We start from the raw sequence: 20,578 nt of genomic DNA on the forward strand, positions 1-20,578 counted from the left end.
CAGGTGGAATGACATCTTTCAAAGTGTATTAACAATAAGGACCATATCACGGTTATAAAGCAGAGTTAATTTCAAGTATATACTGTTTGACATGCAAGTTAATTTTAAAAAATCACATCGTAGATCCTTTAATGTAGTAAACAGAAATACTGGAGAGCGATAAGGTAACATTAAATGCTTAATTATAGTGGAAAAGAAATGTGCAGCGGTAATAATCACAATAATAATAATAATAATAATAATAATAAAAATAATGATGATGATGATGATGAAGATAACAGATACCATAACTGTATTCCTGATGAGAAAGTGTGCTTATGTGATTACCTTTACCTCAATAAACTAAAGGAAATGCTTTTGACCTTCAATATATGTTCATTTCCAGAATCAAAACTGGCCTTTAATTTCACTTAAAACACTTCAAGCTATAAATAAATTATAGGGAAATAAATACAGGTACAATAATTTGGCTGAGGTGAATATAAGTATGCCTCATTACTGAGTCTCTTATGGGTTTGAAATTAAGACAAATCTGTCAGATCAGAGGCCCTAATATGCAAAGAGGTCATCAGTGTTGTGATTGTGTAACTGGAGAGTTGAGAGTGGAACTGATATAAAATTGCTTGGACGGTTCAGTGGAAATCCCGGGGAATTCTTTGGTTGAAACCAGTTTTGCTTTCTGTTGGTTTTTACAGGCCGATAAGTTCCTGCGTTTCTCAGAAAGGAAGGTACATAGTTTTACTTCCCTTTCCATATATAGAGCGGACATACGCGTGTCACCGACTGCGTCATTATCCCACTCGTGCCGTCGGTGTGGCAGGACTTGTAGGTTGCCTTCAGGGACTACAGGTGAGCTCAGATTTTCGACATTTAAGGAGGTAAATAAATTGTCAGCACACATAGAAGCATTTAATGTACGCTAATATCTCGTGATGACGAAAGATGATTTATCTAGGATTTTCTGGTACTTATTCGGCTTTTACAAACATATTCTTCCTCAGTTTGGAGCACAAGTAGTTTTCTACAGACCTGATAAAGAGGTCACTACACAATGAATGGGGCAAAGAAAGCGATTTGGGAGACATTTAAAATATCTTTAGAATATTGGCACAAATAAAAACAAAGCAAAACAATAAAATCTTAAATGCCTTAAATTACTTTATTACCCAAAGTAAATAATCACATGTACAAAGAATCAGAAATATTATTAATCCCAAAGGAAATTATGGGCAAGGGCGGCTGCTATTTCTATATTTTTTCCACTTTGTAAAAATGAGGGTAGAATAAATAAAATTCTATATAGTAGAATATAGAAATGCCAGTATATTGTATTACAGCTAGGACAATACTTTCTGTCCAGGGTGACAGGGTGCCCCATTTATTTGGTACAGCCCAGTATTTCAATAATATTCTCAATTATGGAGTCAGCGTCTCACAATTTAATTGGCTCTATATAATAGTGAACACCTCTCTCACACTCGTGCAACAAAAAGATATGTGCTGATCTGTGACAGCATCCCTACTAAAACACAAGCAAGTAAATACAGTACAAAGTACAAAGACGACCACACATGACTCCAAAACAATCTCAGTCTTCCAGTGATGCTTTTAAGATGTTGGGAAAATCTAATCTGAGCAAAACTTCTTTAACTTACAATTATTTAAACAAAAAAAGGAAAGAAAAAACAGCCTACCCACTGGCATCTGTAACATAACCCACACCGTCCCACACAAACCCCAACTTACTTTGTGGATAATCTAGCCCTTGGCAAATCCCTCACCGGCCCACGTTTTGTATTCCCCACAGCACTGAACGCGCCATCATTACTATCTACGCTGCTCGTGACTCACTCGGCAAAAAGTGCAGACTTTCTGAGGAGGAAGCGCCGCCCACAAATGGTATGCCGAGGCAGAAACTGATAATAGATCCCGCAGCAGAGTCAGTCTGACAGTCAGCTTCTAATCGATACTGAAGTCTGCTTCCTCTGGATTTCTTTTATTTCTTGTATTCATCGCTCACCTAGCACTCACACCTGTTGAACATGGGATTTCTGTTGTCTAAGATGATGGCTGTGTTCGGGGACAAAGGTACATCTGCTTTAATTCTTGTGTTCGTCTTGTTATGCCTGCATTGTTGCTGTTTAAATGAATTATAAAAGCCCGTCGGCGTGTTAAGCTCCCGTATCGGGTAATATGTGATAACTGTGAAAAACTATTTGACTCTAATGTTTGATCACCTTACTAAAAACTGATTTCCTGACACAGTAAAGTTTCAGTCCTTTCTTATATAAGACACTTGAACCAAGTGTTGGACGTGTCTTACTGCAAGAACAGTCTTTTGATAAGAGATGTGAATCTGTTCAGTACATCACCGTCATGTACCTGCCTTTTATCTTATCTGTGTGTACATTTATCTCTGTGAGCGTGCAACTTTAACATGTTTAACTTTCCTACAGAGCACAAAGTCATCATTGTGGGTTTGGATAATGCTGGGAAGACGACCATCCTCTATCAATTGTGAGTGATCTGACTGCTTTCTGAGTCTTTCAGCAGTTTTTTAAAATCTGTTCTCGCAGTTTAATCTAATTCTAAATGCATCTTTTCCCTTCTTCAAATACATCTAGTCTGACAAAAGAAGCCGTCCACACATCACCAACTATTGGCAGCAACGTCGAGCAGATCACCGTTCGGAAGACTCACTTTTTGGTTTGGGATATCGGAGGACAGGAGAGCCTGCGAGCAAGCTGGTACTCCTACTATGGCAACACAGAGGTATGGCTCACCTACGCTCTTCGGATCCTTTCTATCTCTAAAAACCTTTTAAAACACAGTAAATTTTTCATTGAAGTGCATTAGAAGTGATATTGGCAGTTCCCAAAAATAAATCCAGAGAAAGTGAAAGCTTTCGAAGTGCTGGCTGCTAATGCACCTGCATCTGTTTTATGACTTTTCCTGTGATCCATTGTTTACAGGTACTGTATCTTTAATAGAGCATTGTAGACATGCTGTGCTCCCTCTAATGAATCAAGCGTCCCATAAGTTGGGTCCTGATAAGAACGACCTTATAACAGGTTTAATAACTATTATTTCCCTTTCAGATCGTCATTCTGGTTGTGGACAGCACTGACCGGGAACGACTGACTGTAACCAAAGAAGAACTTCACCGAATGCTCGCACATGAGGTAGGATCTTTAAAACATTAAAACATTTAGGGAAGTTAGGAAACTTTACTTGGTCATAACTATATTAAAAGTGCCTTTTTTTTAACATATTTGAATACTGCTTACGGATGATACACAGGTAGAGGAGGGTTAATCATACTTTGCTTTATTGTTTAAATATGAAGTGTTTTGCCTGTTTTCTTTGAGAGCTGCTTTGACGTGCAATCATATTGTTGTTTTGTGAAGCTTCCCTCTTTTGGCATTTGTGTTTTGGTGTTTGACGTTCCCACCCGCTTTCAGACACACACTGATTGCGTAATAGATGTGAAAGCAGATTACTCACCCATGACATACTGTGATGAGGAACTTTCTTCTTATAGTCAGCATGTCTGTGCGTTTCTATGTTCCGCTGAGGTTGCTGTTTTTAACAACATCGTGTGTTTCCAGTGGAACCCGAGTGCAGACACGGTATCGGTAACCCATTTTTTTATTCTTTTTAGGACCTACAGAATGCAGCCGTTCTCATCCTGGCCAACAAACAGGACATGAAGGGTTCCCTGACAGCGGCAGAGATCTCCCAGTTTCTCACGCTCGACTCCATCACAACACACTCCTGGCATGTTCAAGCTTGCTGCGCCCTGACAGGAGAGGGGTGAGTCTAACGCACCTCCAGCTCTCAGTATCACCGACTATTACTCAACCTTCACAAATATGTGACGTAGTTGACAGAAACATGCCTCTGCATACCACAGCTTTTGTTGAAATAACAGCCTTTGAAACACTTATCAAAATGCTTCTGATCTCTCCCTGCAGTCTACCTGCCAGTCTGGACTGGATGAAGTCGCGGGTTGTGGCAAACTAGAAGAAAACAATGGATTAAAAGTCCTGAAACTGAACCAGCCTCTCGGGCACCGCAAAGGCCGCAGTGTCAGGATTATTTACAGTGTTTTGAACCTGTGATAATGACATTTGTGACAGAAACTGCCTCGCCACGTCTACAGTGTGACTTACTGACAGTGTGACATCCTGAAGAAACCTGCGTTGTGTGGACCTCAGCCTCGGAAACATGACAACAGACAAGCTTTAAAAAACTGTTTGGTGGTTTGATTATATTTTAGTAATCTGGAGGTTGTGCACTGAGGGAGAGAAAGTGCTTACAAAGTGTTAGTTATATATTGACATAAGTGGCCTGTGTGTAAATGAGAACAATGTTTGGGCAAATTATCCTACCTCACCAGAAGTATCACATTCCACTTTAACTGTCAAGAGTGACTAAAATGTTATTATTTCATTATTAGAAAGGAAAACAATAAGGCAGGTTGATATGATTGATAACACTAAGTCATATATTTTCCTATAAGTATCTTAATTTTGTCGAACTGATCCAGTGATTCCACAGACACTTTAAAATAAGACAATCATAACTTCATTTTGACTTAGTTCTCATAAATGAAAATTTTTGTTCTTAGTTCCCAAACTACTGATTCATCACAGTTTACCAGCAAACAGTAAGACTATAAAGAAAAAAACAAAAGAACATTATGCAGCTGCTGTGGTTTTCCTTCTCAGGATTTCTGCAATGTTGCAAAAGCCTACAAGCCTGCATCTGATGTTAAAATTTAATTTAACGCCAGCAAATGATTTTAGCTTTATTAAACCTGAATATTTATATTAATTTATTCTTTTTTTTTAATGCTCTTGGACTCTGTACTGTATATGACAGCAATTTCTTGAATGGGAGAAGGCGCTAGCTGCTATGAGTCATAATTTTACATGTACATACTGTATAGTTTGATTTTTTTAAATAAATGTTATTATTGCTATGTCTGTGTTGTTATTTTAATAAGCGATGGGCAGCATGCTATTGAGGTTGTTAACGCTTGTTTACCTTTGGCTTCCTTTGTCTTTACCATCCTTGTCTCTGTCCCTCCAGCCCTCTGTATACCCTCATTAACTACATTCACGAATGTTCTCTGTGGTCTTCCTGTTTTCGTCCTGCTTGACAGCTTCGTATTGACACCCTTTGTTCTATATAACGTTTTTCTTGTTTATTAAACAATAGCGCCTAAACTACAACCTTACGATAGCATTAACACGACTTCAACAACAAATGTGGCGTTTTTCACTGGCAAAGAGCAAAATTAGATTTTAGGGGGCATCCGGATTTGAACCGGAGACCTCTTGATCTGCAGTCAAATGCTCTACCACTGAGCTATACCCCCGCACGTTATCACGGGCGGCCCGTTCCTGTTTTAGATACAATAATAACAATCCTATGTTCTTGTCTTGGACATTCTGTTTTTCATAATCACTCGAAAATCTAAATTCGAGTTGATTTCGACGACAGCCGTGATATTTAATCGCTAAATAATAGACGGTTTTCTGACCGCTAGAGGGAGAAATGAGCTTACATTTATTGCTGTCACTGTAACTGGACGGCGAGAATAAGAACACGCGTCACATTCGTGACAATAAGCACAAAGGGGGTAAGTTTTCATATTTATTTAGGCAAAAAGAAAAAGAAAATGATAAAACAACGAAACTTACACACTTTCATCATCACGTGGTTTAACATCACACGGAAAGTTATTAAACATACAACAACAATCCTTCTAGATGCAAACATCATCAGCTGTTTTAACAATGACTCAGCATAAATGAAGAAAAAATTGATGTGCAGAAGTGACTTTTTTCTTTTAAAGGTGAGAAGTGAAAACTGTGGTCACCTCAGCACTGTGTGACTATCACCACATCTGAAGACTTTGTGATTTTTGAAGTACCCGTTGTGGCTGAGGAACAACCAGTGTATGTCTTAAGTCACACATGTTTACCTACCATAGAGTTTGGGATTTTTTCTTTAGACATGAAGCCACAATTTTTCTGTCCTTTTTAAAATTTCAACTGTAAACGGTCATGCTGACAGGAGCAACCAAGTAAGGAATGTTTTTCAAGTCCACATTTGATTGCCAAATAACATTTTTCTTAGACTTTTATTATACCACCTTCAAGTTACTGAAATACACACATGTGCAGGACAAATATATAGGATAAGGTTGACTTTTTGTGCCCTTACTCTTTGATTTGATGGACCTCAGCAAAGCCCTCGATACAGCTGATCATGAGACCTTGTGTTGTGGTACCTGGTATTTAACATATACTAAACTGGTTCACTGTGATAATGTCATACTATAGCAAGTAGCTGAGTAAATTTTTTTGATCAATCTTTGATTTTTGATGTTCACATCAAGTCTCTGACCTGCTCTTTTTTAATTTTTCTATTTAAGAAACATGGCTAAACTCCTACAAGTTGCTCTCAGAAAGTGGACTCACCTGTTCATCTCCTCTTGCTTGGAATGTTGTGATGTCCTGTTTTTCATGGTTGTGTCCTCATTTTGACTTTGCACAAGCTAGTTTTATTGATGCTGCTGTAAAGAACTTTGAGACTGGTTTCTTATTTTGAAAAGTATTATATAAATAAATTTTACTTTCTTCTTAAATCAATAGGCTAAAATAAACACAGATATACAACTAAAAACATATCAGGCCGAACAAAAAAACTCCAAAAGGTCACAGGAAATACCTAGAAACATGAAAAGTACCATCAGGACAGAAAACAAGGACTCGAGAACAGGAACTGAAATAGATAGGCAACGGAAAAGAGGAAATGGGAGAGCAGACAAATGCAGCCATCAGAGGGTTTCCAATAACTGACGACAGCAAAATACCATTACGCTGTCGTCAACTTTCCCAGTCCATGTCAATAAAAGTGGAATATTTAATTAATCAAGAAACAATGTGTGATTTAAATGTTCTTTTATGTTTTGGAACAGTGCATACAGTATATATACCAAAAACTATACTAATAATTCAACACAGGTGATACTAATGAAAGCAAATGCAGAGCAAGGAGAACTGACAAGCTATCAGTGACCAGAACACAAAATCCACACCCAAGTGACACAAGCAAATTGAACTGAAGCATTTTGCTACAGCTACTTGAATTACAGCACATGAATAAACCCTTTGATGAACGTTATAGCCTAGGCTGGATCAGGTGACCCTGAGCTATCCAGTCATGCATCTTTATCCTCAGGCTGCTGTGAGACTCTCCACGATGCACATACCTTTTCACTCCCAATGCTTTTATTTTGCACTGCTGCAGTCATTAACTTTTGTAGTTGTCCTGTTTGTTATTCCTGGTTTCTCTGTGCTCTTCTTTTCTCTTGTCTCTGTCAATTCACCCCCAACCAGTGCCTGGTTCTGCCAGAGATTTCTTCCTGTTAAAAGGGAGTTCTTCCTTCTCATTGTTGCCAAGTGCTTGCTCATAGGAAATTCTGTAATTGTTAAGATTTCCCTCTATTATTATTAATAATACTACTATTTTTAGTATTATTATTATTAATGAAACCATTGCTGTGATTTGGCACTATACAAATGAAATTGATTTGAATCTTGCACACTTATTTTCTTTTTTCCAAGGTGATATGTCAAAATGTCTTTTATGAAACATACCCATTGAACTTGGAAGGTTCCTGTCTGAGACTTCACTTTAGCTTTAACTGAAAGTCAGAAAATAAAAATAGTAATATTTTTTAAAATGCACATGGGTATGTCAGCATTGTTTAAAGAGAGCCTATGAACCCAAATGATCCTAAGGGATGTTTAGCAGGCAGCAGTTCCTCTTTGCACGTAAGTGCAGTAAGTTTCAAATAACAGGATACCCCTTGTGAATGCAGTAGGTTTTTAACCATTGTGAATATTATGCACACCAACATTTTAATAGAGGAAAATTTGGAAGATTGATTGATTGATTGAATCTTTATTTTGAACATGTTAAAAAAAGTACAACAACATAGAATTAAAAGAGACAAATAAACAAAGCAAAACAAAAAGAAAACGAGCAACCACAACTACAAATAACTTTTATGTTCAATAAGGAGCAGGAAGAATCATGAGCTTATTTAATCCCACCCCTTTTCCACTATCTAGTAATTTATAGACTACAGAAATACCTCCTTGCAATCACATTATATGTCATGTGTATTTTTTTTTTTTTAAATATATATACATATATGTTTCTATCTATCCATACATACGTATTTACACATACGCACATATACACATTTTCAATAACCCCATTAACACCTCAAAGGATACACAACCTACAAATATATATATACCCATACCAACATACCTGTGCACCCGCACACACATGAAAATATTAGACAAGAACACCCTATCAAATCTCTACCTCTTCCCTGTACCCTGTAAAAACCATCTCCTTAAACCGCTTTTTAAACTGTGCCATGCTCGGACATTGCTTTATATCTTTACTTAGTCTGTTCCACAGTTTCACTCCACACACAGAGATGCAAAAACTTTTTAATGTTGTACGGATACGAGGATGTTTGAAATTTAATTCCCCCCTCAAATTGTATCCCCGTTCCCTTTTAGAAAACATTTTTAGAATATTGTCAGGAAGCAGGTTATTTATTGCTTTATATATAATTTGTGCAGTGAGAAAATGAACCAGATCTGTGAATTTGAGAATTTTTGATTTTAAGAATAGTGGATGCATATTATCCGTTTATTTACTGTCCTCACATTGTCACTGTGTGAAAACTGCCACCTGCTGCTGTCATGCTGTATACTGTGTTTACAATCGGGATTATGAGACATGGTACTGATTATCTCTCCAGCTGTGAATCTAATAAACTCTCAGCTGTCATTTTCCCTGCCAAAGATTCCATGTTTGCTCACATAGCAGATAGAGATAATTAAATAGAGAGGTGGTGGAGTGAATCGCATTACTTGCAAACTTTGCTTTTTGCCAGTTTGCATGTCATCTAAAGCAGGCCTTTTACAAAACCGCTGGAAATTAAACTCCTACAAAGAAAGTTTTGCGTGCCATGTGGGCTACGAAAGGTTAATGACTATGTTTAGGTTTTAGGTCTGGCATTGTTAGCATCATGATCGCCACGTCTAATCTAAGATGTCAGATTTCTAACCGTCCTCACAGCCCGTTTGGACAGAGGGAGGCGCCATTCTGCTGCTGCCATTGTTGGTCTTACTTTTATTATTTCTCTGAATGATGCTGTGATTCCAGAGAACTTCACTGAGGAATGAGAAGAGTTGCTGTGTGGTTAATATAAACAGAAAGGAGGAAAACTCAAGGTCCAGACCTTTTGGGGACCCCAGCGAGCTGATCTCTGTGTCTTTGCGATCACCATGGCAGCAGGGGAACAACGTTGAGGAGGAGAGAAGGGGTGTAGTTACAAACAGGGTGGTGTGTGCCGGCAGTGAGATCGAGAGAGGAGAAAGAGGAGAGAAGAGGAGCAGAGACGAGGCTGTCATTTTTGCTTTTGTCTTTTTGAGGTCAAACATGTGTCTGACGTTGGTGATGCTACTTCTCTGTCTCTCCCAAACACAGCTTGCTGAAGTTTGGGTTCAGCAGCAGACAGGTGAGCTTCGGTGTCTTTTTCATGCATCATCATTAATGCTTTTGTTTTGCCTGATTTTGTCGCAAAGATGCTTAAGCCTGCAGGTGATTTTTCTCTGGCAGCTTCTCCATATATATATATATATAAATTTGTTTTTAATCATTTGCTGTATGCTTTGAAGCCTGTGCACTGGTATTTACGATTAGCAATAACAGTCATTTTCCCCATTTACTCTAAAGCTAAGCGAACATTTGCCATTCTTATTTACAGAATGTGTGTTTTTAAAATTTTTATCCTTATGTTGCACATGCGACTCTGCGTGTTAATTTAATTTGCTCTAAGCCACAGAACTTCAGTAGGAATCTTTATGGAGCAGCAAATGGGTATACCATGCCCTTTTCATTTTACACACAACAAGTGAATGAACTAGTTTACAATAAAGTGCACAATAAAAATACCCTCTTCCACAAGCATGCGACAGAGTCTAAACAGCAACCCACAAACAGCCCGTCTCAGGTTAAAATTAGATTTAGACTTGTTTTTCTTCTTGCATCCCTGCAAGTTTGGCACAACTTTTTACGAGCCTGCTGCATGGACGACGTGAGTCTATCGCTTGCATTTCCATCGCGAGATATACAAGTTTGTCGAGTAGTGGTTGGGAAACATGTTAGCTGATTTGGGAGTCTGAATGGTTAGTCTCTGGAAACTCCCTTCTTGCATCCCAGCTCATCCTTTCAGCGATTCCTGAGCTAAAACAGCTGTCTGAGAAAGGGATACGATATAAACTGAAAATTGGTCAATAATTTTTCTTCCTCGGGATAGAGCTCATCAGAAAGCTTATTTCATTAAAACAGCAGAACGTTTGAGAGTTCTTCTGCATCAAAGTGTTGCGAAGGAGGGACTCCATGTTCTTGCAACATTAGGGGTCAACTGTCTCTGTTGATCTAGCATAATCCTCCTTTCCTTTTCTTAATGGTTCTTATCTGCACTGCCACTCAACATTATATACAGTTCAACCTTTTTTAAAAAATGACTTTGGCCCGAAAGCCATCAACATCATCTGAACCAGACTGTAAAAACACAGAGCCCTAAACTGAAATGAATCGTGCACCCAGAAATGACCTCAGTGTTTGGCCTCTCATCATTTGTCCTGCTGAGAAGTTTGCTTAACAAATAGCCTGAAGTTAATCCAGGCATTTTGGAGCAAAGTATAAAAAAAATATTACAAGAAAGAGAAACAAAGTGACGGATTGTTTTCTAAGACTGAGCCACAGATAGGATGTTATTGTCTGCGGGCCCTTATTTTATAAAAGTCATGTGTAATGTCACTGGCGATAGCAAAACATGGATGTGTTTTAGGAAAGTGGCAGGAACAAAAACAGCCATCTGCCAACAGCTGAGCAACTATGAATTATGTAGTTATTTGGAGAAGGCTTTGTATATGAAATAGCTGCGGTCTGAGCTTTGTCTCCTTAATTCATTTCTCTTATCTGAAAATGAAAAGCAGAAATAATGTTTTCGTGTCTTGAACGCAGAGATTTTGTTTCTCCGAAGAAAAGTGAGGTAACCAGTACATTTGTTTTCTTAACAAAGACTTGTCTCTTGTCTTTAAAGGCTCAACATGAAATTCGTTGCACCCTCTTGGGGTTATTGTTTGACATGTTTTATATTCTGGGTGTTATTTTTAAAGGACGTTCCTCTAAAATCATTAAACTATTGCAGCAGCATGCCAGCACATGTGAGCGAGTCCACTTATCAGCTATTTCATTAGAACTGGGAGACTTCCAAGTTTAATATGTGCTTTCTATTGAAACTGCACTTCTACGATTCAGACACGCTCCTTGAAATGAACCAGGGGACGTTTGGTGCTTCATGCCAAATCCTTCAGCCTCTGCACAGGAAGGGTGTGTCCTCTCAGACCACTCTGAGCTGACCACTTGCAGAAAAAGGCAGCTAAATGTTGTGGTTTGGTAGCTCCTAAAAGAGTGGGCAGAGATCAGTTTTCATTCCAAAACATCTGCCTATTTAGTGCATGGGGGGAAAGGTTTCTCTTTCACCTCATGAGGCTTTTATTTGGTTATCCTTTATCTTATTCTTTTAAACTTTAACCCAGCAAACAAACCTTTTTTTAAATAATCAAGTTAGACCAAACTCCATCTATATACGTGACCAGTTGTGGCTTCCTTCTTTAATATCTTTTTATCCAAACTCTGTGCAAATGTTAATTTTCTCAGGTATTACCTTCTAACCAGGGAATCACCCGAAACTTCACAAAGCCAGAAAGACGCGCAAAACAAATCTCGATGCAGAGTCACCGCTCAATCCTCTCTCTGTTGCACCTCCTTTCTTGTGTGGGTCTTTTCGTGAAGTAATAACATTTATATGCTAGGTTTCCATTCATTTTCTAAAATGTTTGGCCATATGTTTAAACATTTTAATGAAAGGCTCAAAATTTTTAGAATCAACCTAACTTTAGTCTAAACAGTTTTTATAGCTATATCTTGCAATTCCAAAGACAATTCCAGTGTTCCAAATTAGTTCAAGTGAATCTTGAAATTAAATCTCAAAGCATGACTGAAAAGGGGGTTTCTATTTTCTTCCCCTGCACAATCTTCTATTCCAAGAAATGTTGTTAGACACCAAGCAGACTGGACTGTGTTATGCAGTTTTAGCTCACTTGCAGAGTCTGACTCAAATCTCACTGCTTTTTCTGCCAGTAAATTCAATAAAATGCCTGGTGGGGGTCATGATGATGGCCCAAGTAGATATCATAGCTTCATATTCAGTACATGCACTCCTCCCAGCTTTTGTTATACTAGAATATGTCCATCTGCTGCACTGCAGACATCATTTGTGCTCTTACCTCATAGATGCCACTACAGGGTGGATCTGGTGCTCAGCAATCACACGTCTAGGCGTACTATACAAGCTGCCACGAACACATTGACGCAGCACTTAATTGATTGAAAGGGTGGAGAGTAGCATAAATACAATGAGTTCCCTATGAGGTCAAAACATTTGAGCTGCCACTTTAGAAACTTGTTAAATGACACACTGTAGCTTTGGTGACTGTGGAAGACATCAGCATTATAACTGTGAATGCAGAGCGATGTTTAAAGCAGGCCTCGCCAGTGTCCCACACAGTCTGAACTCTGGGGGTTTGGCACAGGACAAAGCTGAGGGACCAGCAGGCCTGAGCTCTCCTCCCACACTCAAGACAGAAACGCAGGCATCAAACCAACATCAACTGACATTTCGCTGGCAAGAGAGGAGCTCCACTGGGTACTGGCACCCATTGAAACTCGGTTACGGAATTATGGCCAAATCGAAAATGTCTGAGTCAATATATAAATGTTACTTCCCTGATGATTGTCTCACTTTTCTTTGCTGAGGCTTCTTTATGGAAAACTGCAGCAAGAAAGGATTCAGATCTACTCTGTTAATTTTCTCATTAACACAAGCTGGGGTGGGAGGTGTCTGCATGCAAGGGAGCCCTCCCATTGTCCTCAATTAGACTTGACAACATGAGCACAACAAGAGTTAAACAACACACATGGTGTTTTACACTGAACAGATTGAGTTCACTCTTCAGCTACACACACCCTTTCTGAGTTTTTGAAAACAGTAAAATCTGTACTGAAATTTCCAGGTAAATTACAATACACAGCCGTGATGTTAGGCTGCATTACGGTATATTCAACTCAGGTGCGCAAGACTGAGTCACTGCAACAGGTGGCTTTAGCTTGCTTGTAAAACATGACTATCATTCTTTTCCATACAAAGCACTAGCAGTTTCTATTTTGATAACTAATACAAAAGAGTGTAGGCTGCAGGTGGCTAGCCTGACTTAAGCTGAAACTAGTTTCTGCTGCAAAGAAAAATAAATGCATAGTATTGTCCCAGCTTCAATTCAATTAACGATGAAGCTGCAACATTTCAGCAGTTCGGCTGTGTTAACGTTTAAGATCTTCTCTGTCGCGTTAGCTCATGGATGAGTTAGCAGTACTTGCTAGGATTAGCGTGACCTGGAGGGCAAGCAGGTCCACATTACGTAAGTAGCAACCTAAATTATGGCGTTTGAATGTTAGTTTACGGAGTGTTTGAGCGTAGGTTTCCCAGCCAGACCACTGCAGGCCCGGCAAGTTACCTTGCTCATTTTTAATCTGCTCAATTGCGAAGATTCCCTGCAAGAAGTCACCGGAGCAACAGAGACGAACTCTTCGCGGCAGCCGAGCTGACCACGGCAATACATTAACGGTGATTCTGAAAGGAAACTGAGCTTGACGGGGTGATTAAGTTGGCTTTTTTTTTTATATAACCCGCGACCTTTCCAACGCTACTTGAAAAAAAATCACCTGTAGTTTGCTGAAAGCCCAAAACAGCAAACGTTACGTACAGGCGACGACCCTCATTTAGGGTTAGACGAGACACCCCGCAAAAAAAGTGGCACTGCCGGGGGTTTATATAGGCTGCTGCGTGACGTCATCGTCGTGTCCCGTAATCTAGGTAAAAATCCCGCAATCAACTGTCGTAAATAGAGCAATGACTGTAGGCAGATGAATGTATCTTTCCAGGTTTAATTTTTCAAAGCAGGAAAACTGGCAAAAAAAACAACAATATATTGCACAAAAGGGTTTGCCCTTGATGTTATCACCTAACTAAACAATGCAAGCTGATTCAAACCAGAATTGATTGACAAATGCCAGCAGGAAAACATTTAAATCACTTTATTTTGAGAAACTTGCTAGTCCACAACTGAAATTCATTAGATGGCACCTACAAAACACCAAGGGCAAGGTTAACAGTTAGGAGACCACTCTAGGATGCTGAAAACGCAGCAGTGTATTTTGACTAGGCCATAAAAGGAAAAGATTAAGACAGAGGAACTTAAATATAGGCCTAGAAATAATTTTGAGAACTTAGTAACATCTGTTAAGCATGATAGAAACACATGATTGATTGGGGGTCCTTTGGTAGCAAAGTGAACTATCTGAACTGCATAATGAAGCCAGTTTCCTCCTACAACAGGTCAATGGCAGCTGCAAACTATGAAAGGTCTATTTAGAGCCATTTTTAAATTTAATTTTATTTATTTATTTTTTCCATTATCTTTGAACTGATTCTTTAGAGCTGAGAGGAGACATTGTTCATTGTGTGGCTTCATGTGTAGACCTGCACTGGTTCCAGACGTTGTGCAAGGACAAAGATGTCCACAGGTTTACATCCAGCTCTCAGTATAAACATACCAGCAGACATGCATTTTCCACACTCCATAAGAAATTACAGGATGGTGTTAAAATAAACACCTAAAATTAACCAGGAATTTGTGGCTTGAAAGAAAGACAAGTTGTCAATTAAAACACCCAGAATTTTAAAACAAGTCCTACCTACCCCAGTTTGCTTACTACAGTATGGTTTTCTTTGTTTATAAGGTCTGACAGTTCTTTCCAAGCGTCAGTAAATATTATTTGTATCCTATTTATTTTCATTCAACAAGGGCATTTAACTGACAAGGCTACAGCTGATACCGGCTTGGCTGACTGACTGAGCACTAAGCATGACCATAACACCTTCAGTCTGAATAAAAATGAAGTGTTTCATGTGCATTTTATTTTTGAAGGCAGTGAAATGAAACCAGCAGGTTTATAATCTGAAATGCATCCTGACTAGGGCAGCACTGTAAAATCATATGCATTATTTTGGACAGATGATTGGTACAGTGTGGTCCCACAGCACCACGAAGAGTCTAATGGAGGTGACAGCAATGCTTATAGAACGCTGAGGTCATCTTCGGGCCACACTAGAGTAAGCAGGGCAGTTCTGGGTGGAGGACTAAGCATCACCACCCTCCCAGACAACATGACACGTGTAGTGGTAAGTTATACACCACAGTCTTCCTTATTACTGTAATGGTTTGTGGCATTTCATATGTTCTTGGCTCTTACCTGGTTGTATTTGTTTTACTTGGAGTTAAACACTGCCCTCTTTTGGAAAGAAACATTTACTCTTCTCTGCTTACACGGAGAAGCTGTGCCCAACACCTGAAATGTATTATTTAACCGTGTTCTCCGGGAACTTTTGATCCTTTTGCGACATACTCTGTCAACACACATCATGCTTTTAAAGCTCTAATCTCTTCTGTTTTCTCCATGGAAGGAGGATTCTGGCAAATATTACACATGGCGCATCTTTGGTCCAGAGGACCAACGTACTGAGAACCTGTGGATAGACATGAATGATGTCCGGCATGGTCAAGTCAGAGTCCATGGCATTCTGTCAAATTCATACAAACAGGCTGTGGTGAGTCTCACACACAGACATAAGTGAACTGTCTTACTTTCTGTTTCTTTCTTAACCGATAAAAAGCATATTAATGAAGTAAAATTTTACAGAATTAAAAATTAAAATGATTTTAACCCTTGAATAGAATTTCTCCTGGTTTGTAGACTAAGTGGCTCACTACAACATTTCTTTACACTTGGTCTACAAGGTTGGTATTTGTGCATGGGGGTGTAGCTCAGTGGTAGAGCATTTGACTGCAGATCAAGAGGTCCCCAGTTCAAATCTGGGTGCCCCCTACATATATATGCATTGCTTACTTTGTTAAGCTGAACTGCTTCTTTACTTCCATGTTCAAGACAACCTGCTGGAAGCAAATGGGTGACAGAAACAATACAATTCATGTGAGCTCTCCAAAATTGGGCAATAGAACATTTGAAAAAAAAAAAGCCTTTTTTTACTCCAACATTTGAATGGTATGATCAGGATTTGGCATTAACAACATCAAGGCATGAATCCTTTCTGCCTCGCCGCTGCCAATATTCAGGCTGGTGGTGGTGTAATGGTGTGGGCGATATTTTCTTGGCACACCTTGGGCCCCTTACTACCAATTCCAACTGAGCATTATTTACATGAGTCACCTTGCATATTGTTGCCGACCATGTCTATCTCTTTTTGATCGCAGTGCACCCTTTTCAGATGGCTGCTTCCAGCAGGATAACATGCCACAACATAGCTCAGATCAACTTAACCCTGTTTCTTGAACACAACAGCGAGTACCTCTGCAATCAACAGATTTAAATCCAATAGAATACCTTTGAGATCCAATAAATTTGCAGCAACTGTGTGCTTTAATGACAATATGGTCCTTAATCTATGAGGACTGTTTCCAGCATCTTGTTGAAATTGTGCCACAAAGAATTAAAGCAGGCAAAGTGCTGAATCCAGGCAAAGCATTCATCACAGCACTAGCAAGCTCTACCTAACAAATTAGCCAGCAAGTGTCGCTTGCTCCAGATTTTTACTGTATTTTTTCACCGTATTTCTTTTAAAACTGACGGTTTTGGTTCATCATCCAGCTGAAGTATAAAAATAATATGTTACTGCAACCTGGCAAATACTTAATAATTCTGCATTAATTAGAAATACCTGAAAATTTTCTTTAACGTTTGATATGAGACCAAGTCAAGATGAAGTTCCCTCGTAAATATGTGGTTGCATGGAAGCTGAGGCACATTAACATATTGGTAAATGTGAGGAGCTGCAAAACTGACATATAATAATACACTTTAAATATAGAAAGGTGAAAACTACAAAGAGTGAAGACTGATGGAAAAAACAGAACTGCAGCACTTTGCCACTGCAGATGTCCAGGTTATATATGGTGAAACAGCACTTGTTTCACTTCTCAGATCACATTGAAAATGTATACGTCTGTTAAGACAGAGTTGACAGCCATTTGGAAAGTCCCAAAACAGCTTAAGCGTGTTTTGATGTTGCTGCAACTAAAATTGAACATGAGAATTTTTATATTTGGTTACATCATGTTCCCGCTCTTGTTCCTAGTCATGATAATGTGAGTTTTAGGCATGAATTATAGTGTTTTGAATGTTAGTTATTTAGAAGTATATCTGTTTTGGAAAGTTAACACCCAGCCAGTTCAACTCTCTGTACTTACAAAGCCAAGTTGTCGCTATAATTCAGCTAGTACACTGAAAAACAATTACATCAGACAGCATGCTGGGAAAATGTTAATCACAGACAGGCTGCTTCCAGTCACATGTCCAGATCCTGTACACCTAATGTGTTGTGTTAAGACCAGTTGCTGAGCTCACATGTAGGGGGTATAGCTCAGTGGTAGAGCATTTGACTGCAGATCAAGAGGTCCCCGGTTCAAATCCGGGTGCCCCCTTATTTAGATTTTGGTCATGACAAACTGATGTAGTTCTTGTAAGATAACATACAGGATTTTCATCACATTAGAAATACAGCTGGTTATAAAATTGAGTATTGTGCTCATTTACAGTTACATATTTTTATTATTGTACTCTATCAGAGAAGCTCAGCATGTTGCCCAGTTCAGAATGCTGCATATTTATCTTATATGATCTTTCATGTAGCCATGCAGCTCCTTTCCCATAAAGCCACTCTCCTTTTAGGCCATCATTTCTTCTGATTAGCTGCCCCTCACGTACAGCAAGTGGGTGTTGCTTCTGTGCTCATAGCTAGAGCTGTATGCCTGAGATGACCATATTAAATATATTCCTTTGTTCTTTCTCATTCAGAGGAAGAAAAGTAGAAAAGACTGTGTGAAACGGAGCAGTCTGAAAGTCTTTTTAAAAAAGAAAGTAGAACAAATCTCTTTACTGAGAGATTTCTCCAAAACAAAGGTTTTCCCAGAGATTTTGAAGCTTCTTTGTACCATATAAGGAGCAGTTGGGGTGCTTTTAACTTCAGAATAACAAATCAAAACATGACAACAAAGAAATTTCTTCAATCTGTTTTTTTTTGATGACAGATAAATCATTTTTTAATCTCTTCTTATGTCTGTGTCTGTTTGAATCTTCTCTTTTTGCAGCGAGTTGCCCTGTCCTTTGACTTTCCTTTTTATGGACATTACCTGAGGCAGATTACCATAGCAACCGGAGGTACGTTTTGATTTTCTAACAGATGTTCAAGTGACCTTCTGCAGTGCACTAAGTTGTACACAAGTCTTACATATTTTTTTCCTTCTGGCCTTTTTCCAGGGTTTATCTTCACAGGGGACATTACTCACCGTATGCTGACTGCAACACAGTACATCGCCCCTTTAATGGCTAATTTGGACCCCAGCTACTCCAAAGAATCCACTGTGCAATACCTTGATAATGGTATAATACCATCTGACATTTGAACATGTCCTTGAGTATGAGATTGTCTGATCTTTCTGTTTGATTTCTATTTGGCTTTCATTATCTTCAGGTGAGGTCTTTGTGGTCCAGTGGGAGCATGTCAGAATCCCCGGCAAAGAGTCAGTAGGAGGTTTTACCTTTCAAGTTGCTCTTTACAAAACAGGAACCATCACTTTCAGCTACAGAGACGTGAGGGACATTTCTGCTCTGTGCTCTTACTGGCATTCTCAGATCAGGTCACTTGATCTTATTTTTGCAAGCATTAAGTGAAACTTCTTTTTTGTCTTTACCAGATACCTCTGTCGGTAGACGTGATCAGTGCAGCTGAGCACCCAGTGAAAGCTGGGTTATCCGATGCCTTCATGGTCATGTCGCCGTCTTCTCAGTCAGCAGGTCAGCAATAATTGTGCACTACAATAAAGTGCTACCATAAAAAAAACACATATAAATCATAATATTTCCATTTCAGATCTCCCACGGCAAATGATCTATGAGTACCATCGAGTTGAGATAGACGTTACAAAGATTACCAACTACTCTGCTGTTGAGTTCACTCCTTTGCCTAGTAAGTGAATATCTAAATCTCCAGAGATTTCTTTCCACAGTCAAAGATTTAAAAATCAGCAGTGTTTTCCTTTTCTTTCCCCGTGCAGCCTGCCTTCTGCATGACAGCTGTGAGCTCTGCCTCTCAGCCAGCCAAACCTCTGGTTGTAGTTGGTGTCACGTACTGCAGAGGTGAGTGGGGAATTCTGCAAACCGACAGTGTTAGCAAAATAATCATTTAAATGTCTCCTGTTTTAGATGCTCAGACGGCATGGACAGACACAGACAAGAATGGCTGGATTATGCTTGTGCAGAAGAGGTATAGTTGGACTAAATATCAGTTTATTGTATTGTGTTGTCCACGTTTTAACATGTGTTTATCATTAATTGCACTGTCAACTGTATTGGCAGAGCCAAGGCGCAACATGTGAGGATTACTACAGGAACGACAACTCCATTGGGGCCTCCATCACGCCAGAGATCGAGGACATTACCTCTCTGACTCCACGACAAAAGGGCTGTGACAGTGACGGTGAGAATATGGAACTAAACTCTGTGGGTTTGCTCAGTAAAAACGACAAACAGAATCTACAATGGAATAAGTATTTAAACTTTTACTTTCAGATGAATCTAAACATCAGGTTTTCAAGACTGGTAGTGGTGAGTACCACTTGTAGAAACTGGTAAGATTATGTTTGGGAATGAATTCTTAAGAATTTGTCTTAGTTCCAGATGTAAAAACTGATTCTTCAACAAAGAGCGTTGGGTTTGCTAACACAGGCTTGATTGCTGGCTTAGCATCTGCCCTGGTGCTGCTCTTGGCCCTGATACTGGTATCTCTTTACATCAGCTACCATCCTTCTGCTGTATCACCTGTTTACCTCATTCAGGTGAGTTCAAAACATATCCTATACATGTTCAGTCTGAGTCAAGCTGATGTTCATATTCTAAACAATGATAATAATATGAGTATTATTATTGCTTGATGCATTTCAGCGACGCAAGAGCTACTGGCCCTCCTTGAAGTTTCAAAAGCAAGAGTCTGGTTAGACGGAAGTGGAAGGAGGCGGTCATGAAAAAGACAGCATTGTTGAAGCCGGGCCATGTTAAATCCATGTGAAGGGAATTACGGATCATGCATGTTGTGCAAATAACTACATTGCAAATTGAGTTCCAAATAAAGGATTAAAAGTCTTTTTTAAAAACATACCTTAAAGGGATGGTGCTGTTGTTGAACATTATTTAGAAATGTAAGGTTTTCATA

The 20,578-nt window shown here is 39.1% G+C and overlaps 2 protein-coding genes and 3 non-coding genes across 5 annotated transcripts; 4 read left to right on the top strand and 1 right to left on the bottom strand.

The window, feature by feature from the left end:
- Positions 1 to 1,923: 1,923 nt before the first annotated feature.
- On the top strand, positions 1,924 to 4,935 carry arl5c (ARF like GTPase 5C). Its single transcript, XM_006798300.3, has 6 exons — positions 1,924 to 2,088; positions 2,457 to 2,517; positions 2,625 to 2,772; positions 3,099 to 3,182; positions 3,662 to 3,813; positions 3,975 to 4,935. Exons 1-6 carry the CDS (start codon positions 2,043 to 2,045, stop codon positions 4,021 to 4,023), a joined length of 540 nt encoding a protein of 179 aa, XP_006798363.1. The 5' UTR covers positions 1,924 to 2,042; the 3' UTR covers positions 4,024 to 4,935.
- Positions 4,936 to 5,311: 376 nt separating this feature from the next.
- On the bottom strand, positions 5,312 to 5,383 carry trnac-gca (transfer RNA cysteine (anticodon GCA)). Its single transcript has one exon. It is a non-coding gene; the product is annotated as a tRNA-Cys (tRNA).
- Positions 5,384 to 9,455: 4,072 nt separating this feature from the next.
- LOC102775919 (plexin domain-containing protein 1-like) lies at positions 9,456 to 20,519 on the top strand. The gene is made up of 14 exons (XM_035910924.2): positions 9,456 to 9,622; positions 15,309 to 15,475; positions 15,758 to 15,901; positions 18,459 to 18,528; positions 18,628 to 18,750; positions 18,842 to 18,960; positions 19,065 to 19,164; positions 19,241 to 19,336; positions 19,425 to 19,506; positions 19,573 to 19,633; positions 19,726 to 19,846; positions 19,939 to 19,974; positions 20,041 to 20,204; positions 20,311 to 20,519. The coding sequence occupies exons 1-14, from the start codon at positions 9,544 to 9,546 to the stop codon at positions 20,362 to 20,364; spliced, it is 1,416 nt and encodes a 471-aa protein (XP_035766817.2). The 5' UTR covers positions 9,456 to 9,543; the 3' UTR covers positions 20,365 to 20,519.
- trnac-gca (transfer RNA cysteine (anticodon GCA)) lies at positions 16,108 to 16,179 on the top strand. Its single transcript has one exon. It is a non-coding gene; the product is annotated as a tRNA-Cys (tRNA).
- On the top strand, positions 17,721 to 17,792 carry trnac-gca (transfer RNA cysteine (anticodon GCA)). The gene has a single exon. It is a non-coding gene; the product is annotated as a tRNA-Cys (tRNA).
- Positions 20,520 to 20,578: the final 59 nt, after the last annotated feature.

Source organism: Neolamprologus brichardi, chromosome 4, assembly GCF_056152115.1.
Source record: "Neolamprologus brichardi isolate AB-2024 chromosome 4, ASM5615211v1, whole genome shotgun sequence".
Classification (NCBI taxonomy): domain Eukaryota; kingdom Metazoa; phylum Chordata; class Actinopteri; order Cichliformes; family Cichlidae; genus Neolamprologus; species Neolamprologus brichardi.

Excerpts from the sequence above, each read along its gene's own strand:
- LOC102775919 (XM_035910924.2), top strand. The coding sequence starts at position 9,544 with ATGTGTCTGACGTTGGTGATGCTACTTCTCTGTCTCTCCCAAACACAG. Across the intron at positions 15,902-18,458 it reads ATTCATACAAACAGGCTGTG|CGAGTTGCCCTGTCCTTTGA; the intron begins GTGAGTCTCACA and ends CTCTTTTTGCAG. Across the intron at positions 19,634-19,725 it reads ATTATGCTTGTGCAGAAGAG|AGCCAAGGCGCAACATGTGA; the intron begins GTATAGTTGGAC and ends CTGTATTGGCAG.
- arl5c (XM_006798300.3), top strand. The coding sequence starts at position 2,043 with ATGGGATTTCTGTTGTCTAAGATGATGGCTGTGTTCGGGGACAAAG. Across the intron at positions 2,089-2,456 it reads GGCTGTGTTCGGGGACAAAG|AGCACAAAGTCATCATTGTG; the intron begins GTACATCTGCTT and ends ACTTTCCTACAG. Across the intron at positions 3,183-3,661 it reads ACCGAATGCTCGCACATGAG|GACCTACAGAATGCAGCCGT; the intron begins GTAGGATCTTTA and ends TATTCTTTTTAG.